Source organism: Oncorhynchus mykiss, chromosome 17 (assembly GCF_013265735.2).
Source record: "Oncorhynchus mykiss isolate Arlee chromosome 17, USDA_OmykA_1.1, whole genome shotgun sequence".
Classification (NCBI taxonomy): Eukaryota; Metazoa; Chordata; class Actinopteri; order Salmoniformes; family Salmonidae; genus Oncorhynchus; species Oncorhynchus mykiss.
The window spans coordinates 2017683-2040587 of NC_048581.1; the positions used below are offsets into that span (position 1 = coordinate 2017683).

The 22905-nt window shown below is 43.0% G+C and overlaps 1 protein-coding gene across 2 annotated transcripts; it reads right to left on the reverse strand.

The window, feature by feature from the left end:
- Positions 1-11244: 11244 nt before the first annotated feature.
- LOC110495385 (gastrula zinc finger protein XlCGF57.1) lies at positions 11245-20912 on the reverse strand. 2 transcript variants are annotated; one of them, XM_036948573.1, is made up of 4 exons: positions 20386-20912; positions 19884-20131; positions 18899-19073; positions 11245-13202 (listed from the first exon to the last, which is right to left on the reverse strand). In XM_036948573.1, exons 1-4 carry the CDS (start codon positions 20669-20671, stop codon positions 12103-12105), a joined length of 1809 nt encoding a protein of 602 aa, XP_036804468.1. In that variant the 5' UTR covers positions 20672-20912; the 3' UTR covers positions 11245-12102. The 2 variants fall into 2 exon arrangements, with proteins under 2 accessions (XP_036804468.1, XP_036804467.1); XM_036948572.1 differs by having other exon boundaries at positions 18887-19073.
- Between the last annotated feature and the right edge of the window lie 1993 nt (positions 20913-22905).

The window sequence follows — 22905 nt, forward strand, 5'->3', positions numbered from 1 at the left end:
AGGTAGTGTGTTCATCTTTTTTGGGGGGTACTCTATTGTTGTAAACTTGCTCTTTTTCACATCCAAAGTGTTTTATCGAGATGAGACCATTCTATTCCTTTCAAGATGAGACCATACTATTCATTTCCAAGATGAGACCATTCTATTCATTTCTAGATGAGACCATTCTATTCCTTTCTAGATGAGACCATTCTATTCCTTTCTAGATGAGACCATTCTATTCCTTTCTAGATGAGACCATTCTATTCCTTTCTAGATGAGACCATTCTATTCCTTTCAAGATGAGACCATTCTATTCCTTTCAAGATGAGACCATTCTATTCCTTTCAAGATGAGACCATTCTATTCCTTTCAAGATGAGACCATACTATTCATTTCAAGATGAGACCATTCTATTCCTTTCTAGATGAGACCATTCTATTCCTTTCAAGATGAGACCATACTATTCCTTTCAAGATGAGACCATTCTATTCCTTTCAAGATGAGACCATTCTATTCCTTTCAAGATGAGACCATACTATTCCTTTCAAGATGAGACCATTCTATTCCTTTCAAGATGAGACCATTCTATTCCTTTCAAGATGAGACCATACTATTCCTTTCTAGATGAGACCATTCTATTCCTTTCTAGATGAGACCATACTATTCCTTTCTAGATGAGACCATTCTATTCCTTTCAAGATGAGACCATTCTATTCCTTTCTAGATGAGACCATTCTATTCCTTTCAAGATGAGACCATACTATTCCTTTCTAGATGAGACCATTCTATTCCTTTCTAGATGAGACCATTCTATTCCTTTCTAGATGAGACCATACTATTCCTTTCAAGATGAGACCATTCTATTCCTTTCAAGATGAGACCATTCTATTCCTTTCAAGATGAGACCATTCTATTCCTTTCAAGATGAGACCATTCTATTCCTTTCAAGATGAGACCATTCTATTCATTTCAAGATGAGACCATTCTATTCATTCCAAGCCACACTGGAAGAACCATCTTCCAAGTGGGGGACCGACGATGCAGATGTCGACCATGGAGCACGTGCATCACGTGCAAACACAAACAGATTATCTGTAGAGGAATGACACACACACACACACACACACACACACACACACACACACACACACACACACACACACACAGAGAGAGAGAGAGACAAGAGTTTGAAAATAACAATTTAATCACATAAAGCATATAAATGGATTCTGATGTGCTCTATACTCAAGAATTCATGTCTTGAGATTTGTTTTAAAACATACCAATTATTTTTTTAGTAGACTTGATCCAATTAGATTTCATATGGCAAAACAAAAAGCACACATTTTCTGTAACAAATATGAGACAAAGGGAGCACTTGTTCTCTCATGAATTCTAAGTATGTGTGATGTACTAGAGCTCTTTCCACACTGGGAGTAGTGGTAAGGCTTCTCCCTTGTTCTCTTCTCCCCTGTGTTTGTTATCTCATGGTCCTTCAGGTACCCTGACGGGGTAAATATCTCCCCACACTGAGAGCATTGATATTGTTTCTCTTTAGTGTGCATTCTTTCATGCTCTGTCAGTTGCCTTAACAAGGTAAATCTCATTCCACAGTAGGATCAGTGGAAAGGCTACTCTACAGAGTTTGTTAGCTCATGTTAATTTTATTCCACAGTGGGAGTAATTCCAAAAGGCTTCACGCTTGTGTGTACTTTCTCATGCTGTTTCAGTTTGCCTAATTTCTTAAAACTCTTTCCACACTGGGAGCAGTGGTAAGGCTTCTCCACTGTGTGTGCTCGCTCATGTATTTTTAGACTCCCTAGCTGGTTAAAACTCTTTCCACACTGGGAGCATTGATAGGGCTTCTCTCCTGAGTGTATTCTCTCATGTGTTTTCAAGTTACATGACATGGTGAAATTCTTTCCGCACTGTGAGCAATGGTAAGGCTTCTCTCCCGTGTGTGTTCTTTCATGGTATTTCAGGTATGCAGGCTGGGAAAAACTATTTTGACACTGGGAGCATTGGTAGGGCTTCTCTCCAGTGTGTATTCTCTCATGTCGTTTCAGGCCGTTTAACCGGCTAAATCTCTTCCCACAGTCTGAGCAGTGGTAAGGCTTTTCTCCAGAGTGTAAACCTATATGTCTTTTCAGGGAATCTGATGAGGTAAAACTATTTCCACACTGGGAGCATTGGAAGGGTTTTTCTCCTGTGTGTACACTCTTATGCAATTTAAGATGCGATGACCGGGAGAATCTCTTTCCACACTGGGAGCATTGGAACGGCTTCTCTCCTGAGTGTATTCTCTCATGTGATTTCAGGGAACCTGATGAGGAAAATCTCTTTCCACACTGGGAGCATTGGAAAGGCTTCTCTCCTGAGTGTATTCTCTCATGTGATTTCAGGGAACCTGATGAGGAAAATCTCTTTTCACATTGAAAGCAGTGATAAGGCTTCTCTCCTGTGTGCGTTCTCGTATGTTTTTTCAGGTGTCCTAACTGGATAAATCTCTTTCCGCACTGAGAGCAGTGATGTGGTCTTGCTGATTTGGACATCACTGGGTCTGGTTCCTCGGCGGGACACGTCCCACCTTCAGAGTAAGAGTCTGGTCTCTCTCCTGCCAAAGACAGAGTATTTTTCAGTTTAACAGAGAATTTCCAGAGTGGGCTCTCTGTTACCTTTGAAGTAATGACAATTGTACACGTAGAAATTGACATTATAGGCCATTAACCTCTCTAGGGGGTGTGGGACGGTAGCGTCCCACCTGGCCAACATCCAGTTAAATTGCAGAGCGCCAAATTCAAAAACAGAAATACTCATTATAAAAATTCATAAAACGTACAAAGTGTTATACATCGGTTTAAATATTAACTTCTTGTTAATCCAACCACAGTGTCAGATTTCAAAAAGGCTTTACGGCGAAAGCAAACCATGCGATTATCTGAGAACAGCGCCCAGCAGACAAATCATTACAAACAGTTACCAGCCAAGTAGAGGAGTTACTGCACTCTGTTATGTAATGTTCTGTACTGCACTCTACTGTTCCGTTCTGTACTGAACTGTTACACAAGTCAGAAAACGATACAATTAATCACTTACCTTTGATGATCTTCATATGGTTGCACTCACAAGACTCCCATTTACTCAATAAATGTTTGTTTCATTCGATAAAGTCCCTCTTTATATCCAAAAACCTAAAAAAGTGTTTTGTTCAGTAATCCACAGGCTCAAAGGCAGTCACGACAGGAAGACGAAAATATAATCAATCCTCACGTTGTTTTTAGTCATAATAATCAATAATATTTCAACCGGACAAAAGCTTCGTCAATATAAAAGGAAAACAAGAAAGGCACGCTCTCTCTGGGACACTGAATGGTCCACTCATTCAGAGTGGTCTTACTCCCACATTGTTCAGAATACAAGCCTGAAACCATTTCTAAAGACTGTTGACATTTAGTGGAAGCCATAGGAAGTTCTGTACTGAAATCTACTGTTATGTTCTGAACTCTACTGTTCTGTTGTGCACTCTACTGTTCTGTACTGCACTCTACTGTTCTGTTCTGCACTCTACTGTTCTGTTCTGTACTGCACTCTACTGTTATGTTCTGAACTCTACTGTTCTGTTGTGCACTCTACTGTTCTGTACTGCACTCTACTGTTCTGTTCTGCACTCTACTGTTCTGTTCTGTACTACACTCTACTGTTATGTTCTGAACTCTACTGTTCTGTTGTGCACTCTACTGTTCTGTACTGCACTCTACTGTTCTGTTCTGCACTCTACTGTTATGTTATGTACTGCACTCTACTGTTATGTTCTGCACTCTACTGTTCTGTACTGCACTCTACTGTTCTGTACTGCACTCTACAGTTCTGTACTGCACTCTACTGTTCTGTACTGCACTCTACTGTTCTGTACTGCACTCTACTGTTCTGTACTGCACTGTACTGTTCTGTTCTGTACAGCACTCTGTTATGTAATGTACTGCACTCTACTGTTCCGTTCTGTACTGAAATCTACTGTTATGTTTTGTACTGCACTCTACTGTTCTGTTCTGCACTCTACTGTTCTGTTCTGTACTGCACTCTACTGTTCTGTACTGCACTCTACTGTTCTGTTCTGTACTGCACTCTACTGTTCTGTACTGCACTCTACTGTTATGTTCTGTACTGCACTCTACTGTTATGTTCTGCACTCTACTGTCATGTACTGCACTCTACTGTCATGTACTGCACTCTACTGTCATGTTATGTACTGCACTCTACCGTCATGCCATGTACTGCACTCTACCGTCATGTCATGTACTGCACTATACTGTCATGTCATGTACTGCACTATACTGTCATGTTATGTACTGCACTCTACTGTCATGTACTGAACTCTACTGTTCTGAACTCCATTGTTCTGTTATGTACTGCACTCTACTGTTATGTTCTGTACTGCACTCTACTGTTATGTTCTGTACTGCACTCTACTGTTATGTTCTGTACTCTACTTTTATGTTCTGCACTCTACTGTTCTGTACTGCACTCTACTGTTCTGTACTGCACTGCACTCTACTGTTCTGTTCTGTACTGCACTGCACTGCACTCTACTGTACTGTTCTGCACTGTACTGCACTGCACTCTACTGTTCTGTACTGCACTCTACTGTTCTGTACTGCACTCTACTGTTCTGTACTGCACTCTACTGTTCTGTACTGCACTCTACTGTTCTGTACTGCACTGCACCCTACTGTTCTGTACTGTACTGCACTCTACTGTTCTGTTCTGTACTGCACTCTACTGTTCTGTACTGCACTCTACTGTTCTGTACTGCACTCTACTGTTCTGTTCTGTACTGCACTCTACTGTTCTGTACTGCACTCTACTGTTCTGTACTGCACTCTACTGTTATGTACTGTACTGCACTCTACTGTTCTGCACTGCACTGCACTCTACTGTTCTGTACTGCACTCTACTGTTCTGTACTGCACTCTACTGTTCTGTACTGCACTGCACTCTACTGTCATGTCATGTACTGAACTCCACTGTCATGTCATGTACTGCACTCTACTGTCATGTTCTGTACTGCACTCTACTGTCATGTCATGTACTGAACTCTACTGATCTGTACTGAACTGTGCTGTGCTTTGATGTCCAAACTTCAGATTTGGTCCGGACCAACCAAATGTGGTCTTGTTTGGGGGGTCAGAAGCTCATTAAAATAATAGCCAGTGTATAGAACAATACCCAAATATGCAAAGTAGGACAGTGCATATTTCTACCTTTTTTTTATACCTATTCAGGATACATCACCACGAAAAGAGAACCCACTTCCCTTACTGTACTTCAATAACCAAAACAGATGTTTCTGCAGACATCGTTGATTCTTAATTCGGAGTGAGTTTTTTTTGGAATGTACACAAACTGAGGGAGATGGAACCGACATTCTGTAACCAAATTTTGCATCTGCACAGTTCCCGACAGTATAAGTGTTTTGTTGTTGTTGTCAAATGTTAAAAGTAGTGATTGTGCATTGAGTGGAAAGGTTTGTTCAGCTTTGAAATCAATGTTTTTGTTGTTGTTTGGCATACATTTAAAGTGAGACATCTGAGTCTCGGCGATTCCATACCTTCAACAATTCCTACTACAGAACAAATTACTCAAAGTGTAGAACTTCAGTAGAATGCCCATTTAATAAAGGGGAAATCTGCAGTTGCTACGTCCACTTTTTTGGGCTTATACACGAATTATATGTACCCATTGATTCTTGAAAATATAAGTTATTAATGCCTCATGAGCTTAGTTCAACTGTCATACCCCATCAGAACCCACTATATACAATCAAAACAAGGTTAAAACTATCGTTTTGGATGGTCAGTCTTTGCATCCATAGTTCGGTCTATGAATTTGAGAGTGGTTACATTTCATCAGCCCCATCCCTCAGATTTTTACAGGAACAGGGGCGGGGATCTCGCTTTGATATTGTTTCAACTGCAGATTTCCCCTTAAAAAACACTCATTTGGATCAACAACTGCGGCGCTTGTGCCCATGTTTTTAAGATAGTACACTACTCACTGGTGTTAATCAGATCTCCATTCTGCTCTTCTTCCTCCTCCAATGTGACAGTAATCTCCGCGTCCTCTTCTTTCACTGTGATAGTCATCGCCTCTTCCTCCCCTTTCACTCCGAAAACGTCATCCTCTTCCTCGTAGTCTTCCTTCACAGTAACATCCTCCTCTTTCACTCTGAAAGCTTCTTCTTCTTCTGTCAATGTATCAGCTTCATCTTTTTTAACTGTGACAGCCTCCTCTCCCTCCTCCTCTTTCACGAGAGCTTCTTTCTCTGTCCAGCAGACCTGCTCTTCTTTAGCAAGGGACAAGCTCATGGTCGAATATGTTAGCTAGCTAGTTAGCATTAGCGAATAGCCCACTAACGTTACTAGGCTAAGTTAATAAGTAATCTTACCGACAACATAAATATGAAATTTTATGAAGTAAAACACGGAGGTTAATATACACCAAAAAAAATGGTCAATGAGATCCAATGTTTCGGTGTTATGTTGGCTAGCTAGCTGTAAAGATGGCTGAATCAGTAGCAGTGTTGTAGCTGTTGTTGAAGAAGCGTCCCGCACCGTCCATTAGATTATACGTCACGCAAGAGGCACCAGCTGAAAGACTCGTATTGCCATCTGCTGACTCATGTGGGTAAACGCAATTTAACAAAAATAATATTCTTGCAATTAATAACACACTAGGCAGGTTTTAATTTACCCAGGATAATTCGAAAAGCAATGTCGCAGAAAGAAAATCATTGCGACCTGTGTAACAGAAACGGCAGGAGAAATCTTCAAAAGATACCATTTTAGTCTCAGTTAAGCAGGGCTGGAATGGTCTTCTGTATTACTTTCTTTATTGCAACAAAAGATGATGGAAAATGTGCAGTTGGGGCTGTAACACAGGGTTATAAACTGGATGTTTCATCTAGTATAACATCCAGAGTTACACCCAGCATCCGGCTCAGAGTTACACCCAGCATCCGGCTCAGAGTTACACCCAGCATCCGGCTCAGAGTTTTACCCAGCATCCGGCTCAGAGTTTTACCCAGCATCCGGCTCAGAGTTACACCCAGCATCCGGCTCAGAGTTACACCCAGCATCCGGCTCAGAGTTACATCCAGCATTCGGCTCAGAGTTACACCCAGCATCCGGCTCAGAGTTACATCCAGCATCCGGCTCAGAGTTACACCCAGCATCCGGCTCAGAGTTACATCCAGCATTCGGCTCAGAGTTACACCCAGCATCCGGCTCAGAGTTACATCCAGCATCCGGCTCAGAGTTACACCCAGCATCCGGCTCAGAGTTACACCCAGCATTCGGCTCAGAGTTACACCCAGCATCCGGCTCAGAGTTACATCCAGCATCCGGCTCAGAGTTACATCCAGCATCCGGCTCAGAGCTACACCCAGCATCCGGCTCAGAGTTACACCCAGCATCCGGCTCAGAGTTACACCCAGCATCCGGCTCAGAGTTACACCCAGCATCCGGCTCAGAGTTACATCCAGCATCCGGCTCAGAGTTACACCCAGCATCCGGCTCAGAGCTACATCCAGCATCCGGCTCAGAATTACACCCAGCATTCGGCTCAGAGCTACACCCAGCATTCGGCTCAGAGTTACACCCAGCATCCGGCTCAGAGTTACATCCAGCATCCGGCTCAGAGTTACACCCAGCATCCGGCTCAGAGTTACACCCAGCATCCGGCTCAGAGTTACATCCAGCATCCGGCTCAGAGTTACACCCAGCATCCGGCTCAGAGTTACACCCAGCATTCGGCTCAGAGTTACACCCAGCATCCGGCTCAGAGTTACATCCAGCATCCGGCTCAGAGTTACATCCAGCATCCGGCTCAGAGCTACACCCAGCATCCGGCTCAGAGTTACACCCAGCATCCGGCTCAGAGTTACACCCAGCATCCGGCTCAGAGTTACACCCAGCATCCGGCTCAGAGTTACATCCAGCATCCGGCTCAGAGTTACACCCAGCATCCGGCTCAGAGCTACATCCAGCATCCGGCTCAGAATTACACCCAGCATTCGGCTCAGAGCTACACCCAGCATTCGGCTCAGAGTTACACCCAGCATCCGGCTCAGAGTTACACCCAGCATTCGGCTCAGAGTTACATCCAGCATCCGGCTCAGAATTACACCCAGCATTCGGCTCAGAGCTACACCCAGCATTCGGCTCAGAGTTACACCCAGCATCCGGCTCAGAGTTACATCCAGCATCCGGCTCAGAGTTACACCCAGCATTCGGCTCAGAGTTACACCCAGCATCCGGCTCAGAGTTACACCCAGCATCCGGCTCAGAGTTACATCCAGCATCCGGCTCAGAGTTACACCCAGCATCCGGCTCAGAGCTACATCCAGCATCCGGCTCAGAATTACACCCAGCATTCGGCTCAGAGCTACACCCAGCATTCGGCTCAGAGTTACACCCAGCATCCGGCTCAGAGTTACACCCAGCATTCGGCTCAGAGTTACATCCAGCATCCGGCTCAGAATTACACCCAGCATTCGGCTCAGAGCTACACCCAGCATTCGGCTCAGAGTTACACCCAGCATCCGGCTCAGAGTTACATCCAGCATCCGGCTCAGAATTACACCCAGCATTCGGCTCAGAGCTACACCCAGCATCCGGCTCAGAGTTACACCCAGCATTCGGCTCAGAGTTACATCCAGCATCCGGCTCAGAGTTACATCCAGCATCCGGCTCAGAGTTACATCCAGCATCCGGCTCAGAGTTACACCCAGCATCCGGCTCAGAGTTACACCCAGCATCCGGCTCAGAGTTACACCCAGCATCCGGCTCAGAGTTACACCCAGCATCCGGCTCAGAGTTACACCCAGCATCCGGCTCAGAGTTACACCCAGCATCCGGCTCAGAGTTACACCCAGCATTCGGCTCAGAGTTACATCCAGCATCCGGCTCAGAGTTACACCCAGCATTCGGCTCAGAGTTACATCCAGCATCCGGCTCAGAGTTACATCCAGCATTCGGCTCAGAGTTACACCCAGCATTCGGCTCAGAGTTACATCCAGCATCCGGCTCAGAGTTACATCCAGCATCCGGCTCAGAGTTACACCCAGCATTCGGCTCAGAGTTACATCCAGCATCCGGCTCAGAGTTACACCCAGCATTCGGCTCAGAGTTACATCCAGCATCCGGCTCAGAGTTACATCCAGCATCCGGCTCAGAGTTACACCCAGCATTCGGCTCAGAGTTACATCCAGCATCCGGCTCAGAGTTACACCCAGCATTCGGCTCAGAGTTACATCCAGCATCCGGCTCAGAGTTACACCCAGCATTCGGCTCAGAGTTACATCCAGCATCCGGCTCAGAGTTACACCCAGCATTCGGCTCAGAGTTACATCCAGCATCCGGCTCAGAGTTACACCCAGCATTCGGCTCAGAGTTACATCCAGCATCCGGCTCAGAGTTACACCCAGCATTCGGCTCAGAGTTACATCCAGCATTCGGCTCAGAGTTACATCCAGCATTCGGCTCAGAGTTACATCCAGCATTCGGCTCAGAGTTACATCCAGCATCCGGCTCAGAGTTACACCCAGCAACCGGCTCAGAGTTACACCCAGCATCCGGCTCAGAGCTACACCCAGCATCCTGCTCAGAGTTTTACCCAGCATCCGGCTCAGAGCTACACCCAGCATCCGGCTCAGAGTTACACCCAGCATCCGGCTCAGAGTTACATCCAGCATCCGGCTCAGAGTTACACCCAGCATCCGGCTCAGAGTTACACCCAGCAACCGGCTCAGAGTTACACCCAGCATCCGGCTCAGAGTTACACCCAGCATCCGGTTCAGAGTTACAGTGCCTTCAGAAAGTATTTATACCCCTTGACTTACTCCACATTTTGTTGTGTTAAAGCCTGAATTCAACATGGATTAAATAAATACAAATTCTCATTGATCTAAACACAATACACCCGAATGACAACGTGATGTGATATGTTTGCAAATGTATTGAAAATGCAAAATAGAAATATCTAATTTACATAAATATTCACACCACTGATTCAATACATGCTAGAATCACCTTTGGAAGAGATTACAGCTGTGAGTCTTTCTGGATACCTCTTATATTTGCACATTATTATTCCATAAAATTCTTTACGATTTGTCAAGTTGCTTGTTGGCTTTGTGTTTCAGCTGATACACTTTGGGTGGTGTATCCATACACCTAGTCACTACAAAGATACAGACGTCCTTCCTAATTCAGTTGCCAGAGAGGCAGGAAACTGCTCAGGGATGTCACCATGAAGCCAATGGTGACTTTATAACAGTTACAGAGTTTAAATGGCTGTGAAAAAAGGAGAAAACTGAGGATGGATCAACAACATTGGAGTTACTCCACAAGACTATTTGAAGTTACTCCACAAGACTAACCTAAATGACAGAGTGAAAAGAAGGAAGCTTGTACAGAATACAAATATTCAGCAAAAAGTTTGGTAAAAGGCACTAAAGTAAATCTGCAAAAAATGTGGTAAAGAAATTAACTTCATGTCATGTGATTAAACTAATCACGGAATAGAAATGAACTAGGGAGTCAGGGGCACCACAGGAAAATGTTGTTTAAAGAGTTACAATTTCCCGAATGGAACTCTCTTCAGATATTTTCATATCTTATCGATTAATCACTTATTTATGTATTATTACCTCAGTCATATTAAAAATTTCGCAAAACCCTTGGATATATCTGCACGAACCCTAGCATAAATTATGAATCAGCGATATTCAAATTGGCGTAATTATTTATTTACTAACTAACTAAATAAATCACACAGAATTACATAAAAGACACACAGGACAGGTTATACATTGGTTACTCACATGATGCACTGAAAAGTCCCTAGTGGACTAAACCGGTATGACGGCTTGGTAGACAAAGGAAAGAGGTGGGGACCGATAAAGAGTGGGGGAAACAAAGTGGACCCATGTACATACGGTTGATAACCACGCTCATGGAAATGCCAACCCTTTTGCACATGAACAGCCGCTCATTCGAAAATAAATTGCAATTTACATATTTACGAGTGTATAGCTTTGTTGTCACCCTCTGTGATCGCCGGTCCGTCTGCAGAATCAGTCGACAGAAAGTCTCTGGTTTGTCCACCAGAGATAAAAGTCTTTCGTAGTTGTAGCTTGTTATAATGGATACATCAGGCGTACCAATGGTTGTTCGATAGTGAAATGTTCTCCAGAATGGGGGGGGGGGGGGGGGGGGGGGGGGGGGGGCGTGGCCACTGCCTGATCATAAGTTATGAAAAACAATTCTCATTTAGAACACTAAAATCAAATTGTTATCTTTTCAAAAGTATTCTTATGCTTAATCATTTATTTTATACAACATTCAGATACAAACCCCATAGTTGAGAAGTGTATACAAACAAACATACAGTAATGTGGGTCTCCTGTCTTTCATGAGGTCGCCAAATGAAACAAATTCGACATGGTCATTCCTTGATTTCCCACCGACCATTCGAACCGTCCGGATTTACAGAAATACGGTTTCATCATTCAACCTTTTGAATGAAGAAGTTTGGCCAAGTCTCTCCCTGTGTCCCACAGTCACATATTCCAATTCCAATTCTACAGACCCAGAAACAGAGTACTTAAGACCGTCATAGAACTGTGTAGAGAGAGAGAGCAAGGGGGGGGGGGGGGGGGGGGTTATGATCCCCCCTCCTCCCAAGGGCACGTCATGACCTCTATACCAGGCGGTGGACCTCTATAGCAGGCGGTGTCAGAGGAAGGCCCAAAAATTGTCAAAGACTCCAGGCACCCTAGTCATAGACGGTTCTCTCTGCTAGCTAACTTAACTACCTAGCCAGCTTAACTACCTAGCCAGCTAGCTAGTTTAATTACCTAGCCAACTACCTAGCTAAACTGCCTGTGTTTATGTGAAATCTCTCTTTCCACACTGGGAGCAGATGTAAGGCAACTCCCCAGTGTGGGGACCGTGGTCTTTCAGGTTCCCTAACTAGGTAAATATTTTTCCACACTGGGAGCAGTGGAATAGCTTCTCTCTTTCAAGGCTTCTCTGCATAGTGTGTTAGCGCATGCTTTTTTCAGGTATCTTGACTGGGTGAAACTCTCCACACTGGGAGCAGTGGAAAAGCTATTTTCCTGTGTGTCATCTCATGTGTTTGCAGTCTCCTTAACCTGTTAAAACCCTTTCCACAATGAGAGCATTGGAATGGATTTTCTCCTGTGTGTATTCTTGTGTGCTCTTTCAGATGTGATGACTTAATAAATCTCTTTCCACACTGGGAACATTGGAAAGGCCTCTCTACAGAGTGTGTTTTCTCATGTTTTTTCAGGTCCCCTGGTGAGAAGAATGTATTTTCACACTGGGAGCATTGATATTGTTTCTCTTCAGTGTGCATTCTTTCATGCACTTTTAGATACCCTGATCGTCCGAAACCTTTCCCACAATGAGAGCATTGATAAGGCTTCTCCTCCCCTGTATGTATTCTCTCATGCTTTTTCAGGCCCCGTAATGTAACAAAACCCTTTCCACACTGGGAGCAGGTGTGAGGCTTTTCTTCTCTGTGTGTCCACTGATGTGTTTTTAAAGTCCATAACTGAGTAAAACTCTTTCCACACAGGGAGCAGTGGAAAGGCTTCTCTCCTTTGTGTATTCTCTTATGTTTGATCAACCCCCCTACCTGAGTAAAACTCTTTCCACAAAAGGAGCAGTGGAAAGGCTTCTCTCCTGTATGTGTCCTCTCGTGAGTTTTCAGGTTCCCTATCCAGGCAAAATTCTTTCCACAATGGGAGCAGGGGAAGGGCTTTTCTCCTGTGTGCATTCTCTTATGCATTTTCAGGTGACATGATTGGGTAAAAGTCTTTCCACAATCGGAGCAGCCGTGAGGCTTCTCTCCTGTGTGCATTCTCTCATGCATGTTCAAGTGCCATAAACGGGTAAAACTCTTTCCACACTGGGAGCAGTGGAAAGGCTTTTCTCCTGTGTGTGTCCTTTCATGTCTTTTCAGGCTACATAACCTGGTAAAACTCTGTCCACAATGAGAGCAGTGGAAAGGCTTTTCTCCTGTGTGTGTCTTCTCATGTCTTTTCACGTGTAATAGCCGGGTAAAACTCTTTCCACACTGCGAGCAGTGGTGTCGTCTTGCTGATGTCTCTGGTTCCTCTGAGTCTGGTCTTTCTCCTGCCAAAGACAAACCCAGAGTGTTTATTTAAATAGAGACCTCAATTAAACCTCCAGATGATACAACTGTCTTGCTATGAAGTTGAATCTAAATCAGATCCCTCAATAACCTGGGGACAGTAAAAAAAAATATGATAAAAAAAAAACAACATTATGTAGAGTTCCAATGTTCCGTCATGGAATGTCATGTTTACAGGCTGAGCAGAGCTCTATAATAATAGATAAGAGGACTACAGTATTTAAATCAATGTCATAGGCTGCATTTGATCCATTGATAATAATGTTTTGTTGGTGGCCCACTCTTTGATGGTAAACACATCTTACACTGTGGCTTTAAAGGGATATTGTGAGATTCTGGCAACTATGCTGGAAGTCATATCCTGGTTAGAATTGGCTCCTGAAACTACCTCCAACTTCCTTCACATCACCCGCTGAGACATAAAAATGGTATCCACGTGTTCATCTGGGAAAGTAGAAAAAAAATGCCAGGATCCTTTTAACAATTCTTATACTGGACAAAAAATATGAATAGGAAAACTTGTTTTTTTATGAAGCTGAACATGACAGAATACAACATTTTTGTAAAAATCATATATTTATTTATTTTTATACAAATTATACTTTATACTTGGGGCGGCAGGGTAGCCTAGTGGTTGGAGTGTTGGACTAGTAACTGGAAGGTTGAAAGTTCAAACCCTCGAGCTGACAAGGTACAAATCTGTCGTTCTGCCCCTGAACAGGGCAGTTAACCCACTGTTCCTAGACCAGTTAACCAGTTAACCCACTGTTCCTAGACCAGTTAACCAGTTAACCCACTGTTCCTAGACCAGTTAACCAGTTAACCCACTGTTCCTAGGCCGTCATTGAAAATAAGAATTTGTTCTTAACTGACTTGCCTGGTTAAATAAAGGTCAAATAAAAAGGCCAAAAAATGGTGGTATGGCCAGTAGGCCATGTAACCAATCATAGCCCTCCATTTACTTGTATCATTAAAACATCTTGCAAATCACCAGCAGAAGGTGAACTTTTTGAATTCATTTTCACATTAATTCTGTTGGTAAAGCTTTACAAATTGAATCGTACAGTGCCTTGCGAAAGTATTCGGCCCCCTTGAACTTTGCGACCTTTTGCCACATTTCAGGCATCAAACATAAAGATATAAAACTGTATTTTTTTGTGAAGAATCAACAACAAGTGGGACACAATCATGAAGTGGAACAACATTTATTGGATATTTCCAACTGTTTTAACAAATCAAAAACTGAAAAATTGGGCGTGCAAAATTATTCAGCCCCTTTACTTTCAGTGCAGCAAACTCTCTCCAGAAGTTCAGTGAGGATCTCTGAATGATCCAATGTTGACCTAAATGACTAATGATGATAAATACAATCCACCTGTGTGTAATCAAGTCTCCGTATAAATGCACCTGCACTGTGATAGTCTCAGAGGTCCGTTAAAAGCGCAGAGAGCACCATGAAGAACAAGGAACACACCAGGCAGGTCCGAGATACTGTTGTGAAGAAGTTTAAAGCCGGATTTGGATACAAAAAGATTTCCCAAGCTTTAAACATCCCAAGGAGCACTGTGCAAGCGATAATATTGAAATGGAAGGAGTATCAGACCACTGCAAATCTACCAAGACCTGGCCGTCCCTCTAAACTTTCAGCTCATACAAGGAGAAGACTGATCAGAGATGCAGCCAAGAGGCCCATGATCACTCTGGATGAACTGCAGAGATCTACAGCTGAGGTGGGAGACTCTGTCCATAGGACAACAATCAGTCGTATATTGCACAAATCTGGCCTTTATGGAAGAGTGGCAAGAAGAAAGCCATTTCTTAAAGATATCCATAAAAAGTGTTGTTTAAAGTTTGCCACAAGCCACCTGGGAGACACACCAAACATGTGGAAGAAGGTGCTCTGGTCAGATGAAACCAAAATGGAACTTTTTGGCAACAATGCAAAAAGTTATGTTTGGCGTAAAAGCAACACAGCTGAACACACCATCCCCACTGTCAAACATGGTGGTGGCAGCATCATGGTTTGGGCTTGCTTTTCTTCAGCAGGGACAGGGAAGATGGTTAAAATTGATGGGAAGATGGATGGAGCCAAATACAGGACATTCTGGAAGAAAACCTGATGGAGTCTGCAAAAGACCTGAGACTGGGATGGAGATTTGTCTTCCAACAAGACAATGATCCAAAACATAAAGCAAAATCTACAATGGAATGGTTCAAAAATAAACATATCCAGGTGTTAGAATGGCCAAAGTCCAGACCTGAATCCAATCGAGAATCTGTGGAAAGAACTGAAAACTGCTGTTCACAAATGCTCTCCATCCAACCTCACTGAGCTCGAGCTGTTTTGCAAGGAGGAATGGGAAAAAATGTCAGTCTCTCGATGTGCAAAACTGATAGAGACATACATACCCCAAGCGACTTACAGCTGTAATCGCAGCAAAAGGTGGCGCTACAAAGTATTAACTTAAGGGGGCTGAATAATTTTGCACGCCCAATTTTTCAGTTTTTGATTTGTTAAAAAAGTTTGAAATATCCAATAAATGTCGTTCCACTTCATGATTGTGTCCCACTTGTTGTTGATTCTTCACAAAAAAATACAGTTTTATATCTTTATGTTTGAAGCCTGAAATGTGGCAAAAGGTCGCAAAGTTCAAGGGGGCCGAATACTTTCGCAAGGCACTGTAACTCTAAAAGTAGCAGAGATGCCACTCTATAACATTGATTTGCCCGTATAGTATATTATGTTCAACAATATATATATTTTAATGTGCTAAATCAAACCTGTTATATTTTCAATGTGTATTTCTATTTTTCAATGTTCATAAATAACACCTCACATATTCTAGTAAAGCTTCATATTACCCGCTTTTCTCTCTCTCTTTGTATCACCTACAGATGAAACATTATGGAGCCTTAAAGGAGGACTGTAGCATCTAATGATGAAACATTATGGAGTCTTAAAGGAGGACTGTAGCATCTAATGATGAAACATTATGGAGTCTTAAAGGAGGCCTGTAAGCACCTACAGATGAAACATTATGGAGTCTTAAAGGAGGCCTGTAAGCACCTACAGATGAAACATTATGGAGTCTTAAAGGAGGCCTGTAAGCACCTACAGATGAAACATTATGGAGTCTTAATTAAAGCAGGCCTAAAAATCTAAAAATATTGTAACTTCAAGTAATTAATTTCTCAATGATGCTTTAAGATACAAATGCCAAATAGATGTCACCAATCCTTCCTCCAAAGAACCCTTCTATGGATTAAATGTTGTGAGAAATACAGGGTAGGCCAGGTCTCCAAAAAGCCTCTCTGGAAATTAAATGTAACATACAAGAAGAGTGTATTATTTAAAACAATATGTCTATTATTTAACTAAATCAAAAAAAGGGTACTTCTGAGCCTACTAATATGTTGAATAAATGAATGTGAAAAATTCATTGCATTTCTGAATCTAGACATACTCCATATTTTAGGGCCCGTTATAAGGAGAATAACGACAACAAGACGTTGTCTGTATCATGTCTGGTTTACAGATCCCAGGTCTGACAGTATAATGACACCAAGATGTTGTCTGTATCATGTACGGTTTACGGAGGGTCTCACAGGAGGGGTTGGGGTTAATTTGGAATTTCTGAATAGTAATTCAATTCAACCAATGAATTGAAATTCTAATTTCAATTGGCTACACCCCATAATAAGCATAATTTGAATTAAATTTGAATTGAAGGAAGTGGGATGTAATTCAAATCAATTCAAAGAAATTCAGACATGAAACATTTTGCCACTTATTACTACAAGGAACACAGACATCCTTTCAAATATTAGCTGGGTTAGAACGCAAACATGTCTAACAGGCTTGTGTTTGTAATGTTGCTATGAGATGTTAGGTTGCCCCCTGTTATAGGCTTGTGTTTGTATTTCTGCTATGAGATGTTAGGTTGCCCCCTGTTATAGGCTTGTGTTTGTATTTTTGTTATGAGATGTTAGGTTGCCCCCTGTTAAAGGCTTGTGTTTGTATTTTTGTTATGAGATGTTAGGTTGCCCCCTGTTAAAGGCTTTGCTCGATTTCATTTTCGAGGTTTCCATATTATAAGTTGTGTTCTCCTCTGTGGTTTGCTCCACCAGTGTTCTCCTCTGTGGTTTGCTCCACCAGTGTTCACCTCCATATTATAAGTTGTGTTCTCCTCTGTGGTTTGCTCCACCAGTGTTTACCTCCATATTATAGTTGTGTTCTCCTCTGTGGTTTGCTCCACCAGCGTTCTCCTCTGTGGTTTGCTCCACCAGTGTTCACCTCCATATTATAAGTTGTGTTCTCCTCTGTGGTTTGCTCCACCAGTGTTTACCTCCATATTATAAGTTGTGTTCTCCTCTGTGGTTTGCTCCACCAGTGTTTACCTCCATATTATATAGTTGTGTTCTCCCCTGTGGTTTGCTCCACCAGTGTTTATCTCCATATTATAAGTTGTGTTCTCCTCTGTGGTTTGCTCCACCAGCGTTTACCTCCATATTATAGTTGTGTTCTCCTCTGTGGTTTGCTCCACCAGTGTTTACCTCCATATTATAGTTGTGTTCTCCTCTGTGGTTTGCTCCACCAGTGTTTACCTTCATATTATAAGTTGTGTTCTCCTCTGTGGTTTGCTCCACCAGTGTTTACCTCCATATTATAAGTTGTGTTCTCCTCTGTGGTTTGCTCCACCAGTGTTTACCTCCATATTATAGTTGTGTTCTCCTCTGTGGTTTGCTCCACCAGCGTTCTCCTCTGTGGTTTGCTCCACCAGTGTTCACCTCCATATTATAAGTTGTGTTCTCCCCTGTGGTTTGCTCCACCAGTGTTTACCTCCATATTATAAAGTTGGTGTGGGTTTTTAGTTTGGCTTGCCTTTTCTGGGACAAATTTAGTGGGCACTTATGGTGGGTGTCTATTAGGACGCCGATTCTTGTTGCTTTTCAACTTCCAGCTGACACTCCCATGAGTGTCTTTGAGAACCCCTCCTAAAAGCCCACCTGTTTCCTACTGGTTGTTCAGGGCTTATTTGTTAGTTCCCCATTTCTGTCGAGCGGTGATATTCCCCCCCCCCCCCCCCCCCCCCTCTCCTTCGTAATAAATGAACTGTAACAGAAGCAGATTGGAGTCTAATCCAGTGGGGTCGCGGGACTTTAAAGGAACTCAGTCCGGCTTTAAACGTACTCTTGAAAGTGGTAATAGTAGAATACACAAAGTGCAATGTAGAAATTGGGCAGTTCATCATCAGTTCCTCTTGTCATGTCAGTCATTACATGAATTATAAATAGCGTTCTAAGGTGTCAGAAATGTCCAGGTCAGCTGACATATTTTTATATTGTCCCCCCCCCCCCCCCCCATATATTATTATTGTAATTTTCTAATAATTTGAGTGCACATTAGACATGGCAAAATGTATAGAATTGCAAGAAACTGTGCTTTAAAACTAATTTTCTTTGCACCCCATGACAACATGCATAGCTTGAAACCTGCAAAATTCTCTCAACCAAACAAGAGGGGTGTGAACAGTTTGTGCCCATAGAAAGGCGTGGCGTGTGCGTGCAGGGAGGGGGCGCGGGATGTTCCCCATTACTGGAAGGGGGCACCGGCCAGAGTGAAAAAGTTTGGGAACCCCTGGTCTAATCCAATCTAATCACACACCGTTGTTCTTACTTGATGACATTGAATCACCCTCTTCTCCTCCTCTCACAGTTCCACTCAGCCACGTTGTTTTCCTGCAGTCCACCAGCCGCACAGACACCCCCTTCAGACCCCACATTAAGGCGCCACCGGGAGAGGCACGACCCGGGGACTCGGGGACAGGGGAGGGGTGTGGGAGAGATGTGTTCTGAAAACCACAAAAAAATAAAGACAATCAATTTAAGGTGGGAAAAACTCTCCTACCTGACAAGGAATTTAAAAATTCTCAAAAGTCTTTCCCTTGAATCCTCTCATTCTCTGAACCTCCTGCTGTAAATGGAGGAGAAAGTCCAAGGGGAGGAACCTCTATTTACCAACTACATTTACATACAGTGAGCTCCAACAGTAATGGGACAGTGACACATGTTGTTGTTGTTGTTGTTTTGTCTCTGTACTTCAGCACTTTGGATTTGAAATGATACAACGACTACGAGGTTAAAGTGCCGACTGTCATGTCTAACTTGAGGGTATTTTTCATCCATATCAGGTGAACCATTTAGAAAGTACACCACTTTTTGTTCAATGTCCCCCTGATTTTAAGGGGACCAAAAGAATTGGGACAAATTCACCTTTATGTGTGTTAAAGTAGTAAAAAGTGTCGTATTTTGTCCCCTATTCCTAGCACACAATGATTACATCAAGTATATGACTCTACAAACTTGTTGGATGCATTTTCTGTTTTGTTTTGGTAGTGTTTCAGATAATTTCGTGCCAAATATAAATGAATGGTAAATAGTGTATTGTATCATTTTGGAGTCACTTTTAATATAAATAAGAATAAAATATGTTTCTAAACACTTCTACATTCATGTGGATGCCACAATGATTACGGATCATCCTGAATTAACGGTGAATAATGACGAGTGAGAAAGTTACAGAGGCTAAAAAAAAATATCAACCAAAAAGCACATAGTTAGTTTTCATTAATTTATAGGATAAGCCTATATCCTATACTCACACCACCCTCCCTCTGCGCTGGCTTGTGCTTCTCTGGAGCCGACTCCGCCTCCAGTCTGTTGCTAGGAAACCAATCGGTGTCCTTCATGTCCCGTTCTCCGTTGCAGTGAATGGCGTCGTCATCATCACCACCAAACTGTCTGGGACTCACGGGTGCCACACTAGATCCTTCCTGTATCTTTCTGATGTCCTCTTTCAATGTAGAGCTCTGGGAGGGCCAGAAAATAGCGTATTGCCTCGTGTTGGGCTCTGTAAAGGGAAGAGTTTGACCAACGGTAAAAAAACACAGAGGGTGTAGCTTGCTCTCTACCGTCATATGATTTCAGACATATCACTCATCATCCTAGGATCTTCCGTCGGAGAGGAATTGACGAGAGAACTCTGATTGACGAGAGAACTCTACAAACGACACTAAAATGGAGGTCAACAGAATGCCTCTTTAAAACCACACATTAGTTCAACAACTGCGTAGTTTCTGTCCCTGTTTTTAAGACAGTACTCACTTGTGTTAATCAGATATTCAGTCTCCTCTTCTTTCAATGTGACAGCCTCGATCCCCTCTTCCTTTTTCACAACAAACGGTATTTTCTCTTCTTTCACTTTAACATCCTCTTCTTCTTTCAACGTGATAGCCTCCATTTTATATTTTTTCATTCTGAATGTTTCTTCCTCTCCTTTCACTGTAATAGCATCATCTTCCTCTTTTACGACAACGTTCAGCCTAAGAGCTTCTTTCTCCATCCAGCAGACCTCTTCTTCAGCAGGGGAGGAATAACTTTGTGAGTTCATGGTCGGGGATGTTAGCTAGCTAGCATTATCGACTACCCTGGTGCTAGGCTCCGTAGCAAATTTAGCAAGCGAATTAAGTATTTTATCAACTAGTACATACATTAACAGCGCTGTGTTTAAAACACTGGGATTCGTGTAGTTATACAATTATTCAGGGATTCAATGTTTCAGTTTTATGTTGGCTAGTAAGCTCCCGAGGTGGTTGAATCAGTAGCCGTGTAGTTGTTGTTGATGAAACATCCGGTGCCGTCACACAGGATTAGACGTCACGAAAGAAGCGCCACCTAGAATACTCACATCGCCATCTGTTGACTGGAGTGGGTAACACAGTTTAGAATAAATATTCATCACACTATTTATTCTGACAAACAATGTCTGAATGACATAACAAATAATTCCAAATAAGCAAATATGTTTTCTCTTTTGTTACAGCCAATACATTCCTCTAAGCCCTGGATATGAATATGTACATACTGAATATATACTGAATATATACTGAACACATCAAATCAAACTTGATTTTATTATATTTTTTCAAACTTTTTTGCGCCAATTACAACAAGTGTAGACATGACCGTGAAATGCTTTACTTACAAGCTCTTAACCAACAGAGCAGTTCAAGAAGATTTAAGAAAACATTTACCAAATAAACTAAAAATTATTATTATTATTTTTTTAAAGTAACACAGTAAAATAACACTAACGAGGCTAGGTTAGTCGAGGTTAGTCGAGGTAATTTGTACATGTAGGTAGGGGTGAAGTGAGTATGCATAGATAATCAACAGCGAGTAGCAGCAGCGTACAAAACAAACAGAGGGGGTCAATGTAAATAGTCCGGTGGCCATTTGAGTAATTGTTCAGCAGTCTTATGGGTAGAAGCTGTTAAGGAGCCTTTTGGTCCTGGACTTGGCGCTCCGGTACCACTTGCCATGGGGTGACAGGAAGCTCGGCCTCAGTGATGTACTGGGCCGTACGCCTGTATTTTATTTTTTATTTAACGAGGCAAGTCAGTTAAGAACAAATTCTTATTTACATTGATGGGCTACCGGAGAACAGTGGGTTAACTGCCTTGTTCAGGGGCAGAATGGCAGATTTTTACCTTGTCAGCTCAGGGATTCGATCTAACAAGCTTTCGGATACTGGCCCAACACTCTAACCACTAGGCTACGTATCGGCTTATGGCCAGATGCTGAGCAGTTGCCATACCAGGCGGTGATGCAACCACACAGGATGCTCTCGATGGTGCAGCTGTAGAACATTTTGAGGATCTGGGGAGCCATGCCAAATCATTTCAGTCTCCTGAGGGGGAAAAGGTGTTGTCGTGTCCTCTTCACGACTGTCTTGGTGTGTTTGGACCATGATAGTTTGTTGGTGATGTGGACACCAAGGAGCTTGAAACTCTTGACCCGCTCTACTACAGCCCCGTCGATGTTAATGCAGGCCTGTTTGGCCCACCTTTTCCTGTAATCCACAATAGCTCCTTTGTCTTGCTCACATTGAGGGAGAGGTTGTTGTCCATAATTGTCAGTGATCAGGCCTACCACTGTTGTCATCAGAAAACTTAATGATGGTGTTAGAGTCGTATTTGGCAACTCAGTTGTGCGTGCACAGGGAGTACAGGAGGGGACTAAGTACACACCCCTGAGAGGCCCCAGTGTTGAGGATCAGCGTGGCAGACGTATTGTTGCCTTCTCTTACCATCTGGGGGCGGACTGTCAGGAAGTCCAAGATACAGTTGCAGAGGGAGGTGTTTAGCCCCAGGGTCCTTAGCTTAGTGATGCTATGGGCACTATGTTGTTGAACGCTGAGCTGTAGTCAATGAACAGCATTCTTACATAGGTGTTCCTTTTGTCCTGGTGGGAAAGGGCTGTGTGGAGTGCGATTGAGATTGCATCATCTGTGGATCTGCTGGGGCGGTATGCAAATTGGAGTGGGTCTAGGGTATCCAGGAGGATGCTGTTGATGTGATGACCAGCCTTTCAAAGCACTTCATGGCTGCCGACGTGAGTGCTACGGGGCGGTAATCATTTAGGCAGGTTACAGACAAAAATACTCCTCAGCACCCGCCACCCTCAGACAATCCCACAGGTGAAGAAGCCGAATGTGGAGTACCTGGGCTGGTGTGGTTACACGTGGTCTGCAGTTGTGAGGCCGGTTGGACGTACTGCCGAATGCTGTAAAACAACGTTGGAGGCGGCTTATGGTAGAGAAATGAACATTAAATTCTGTCAACA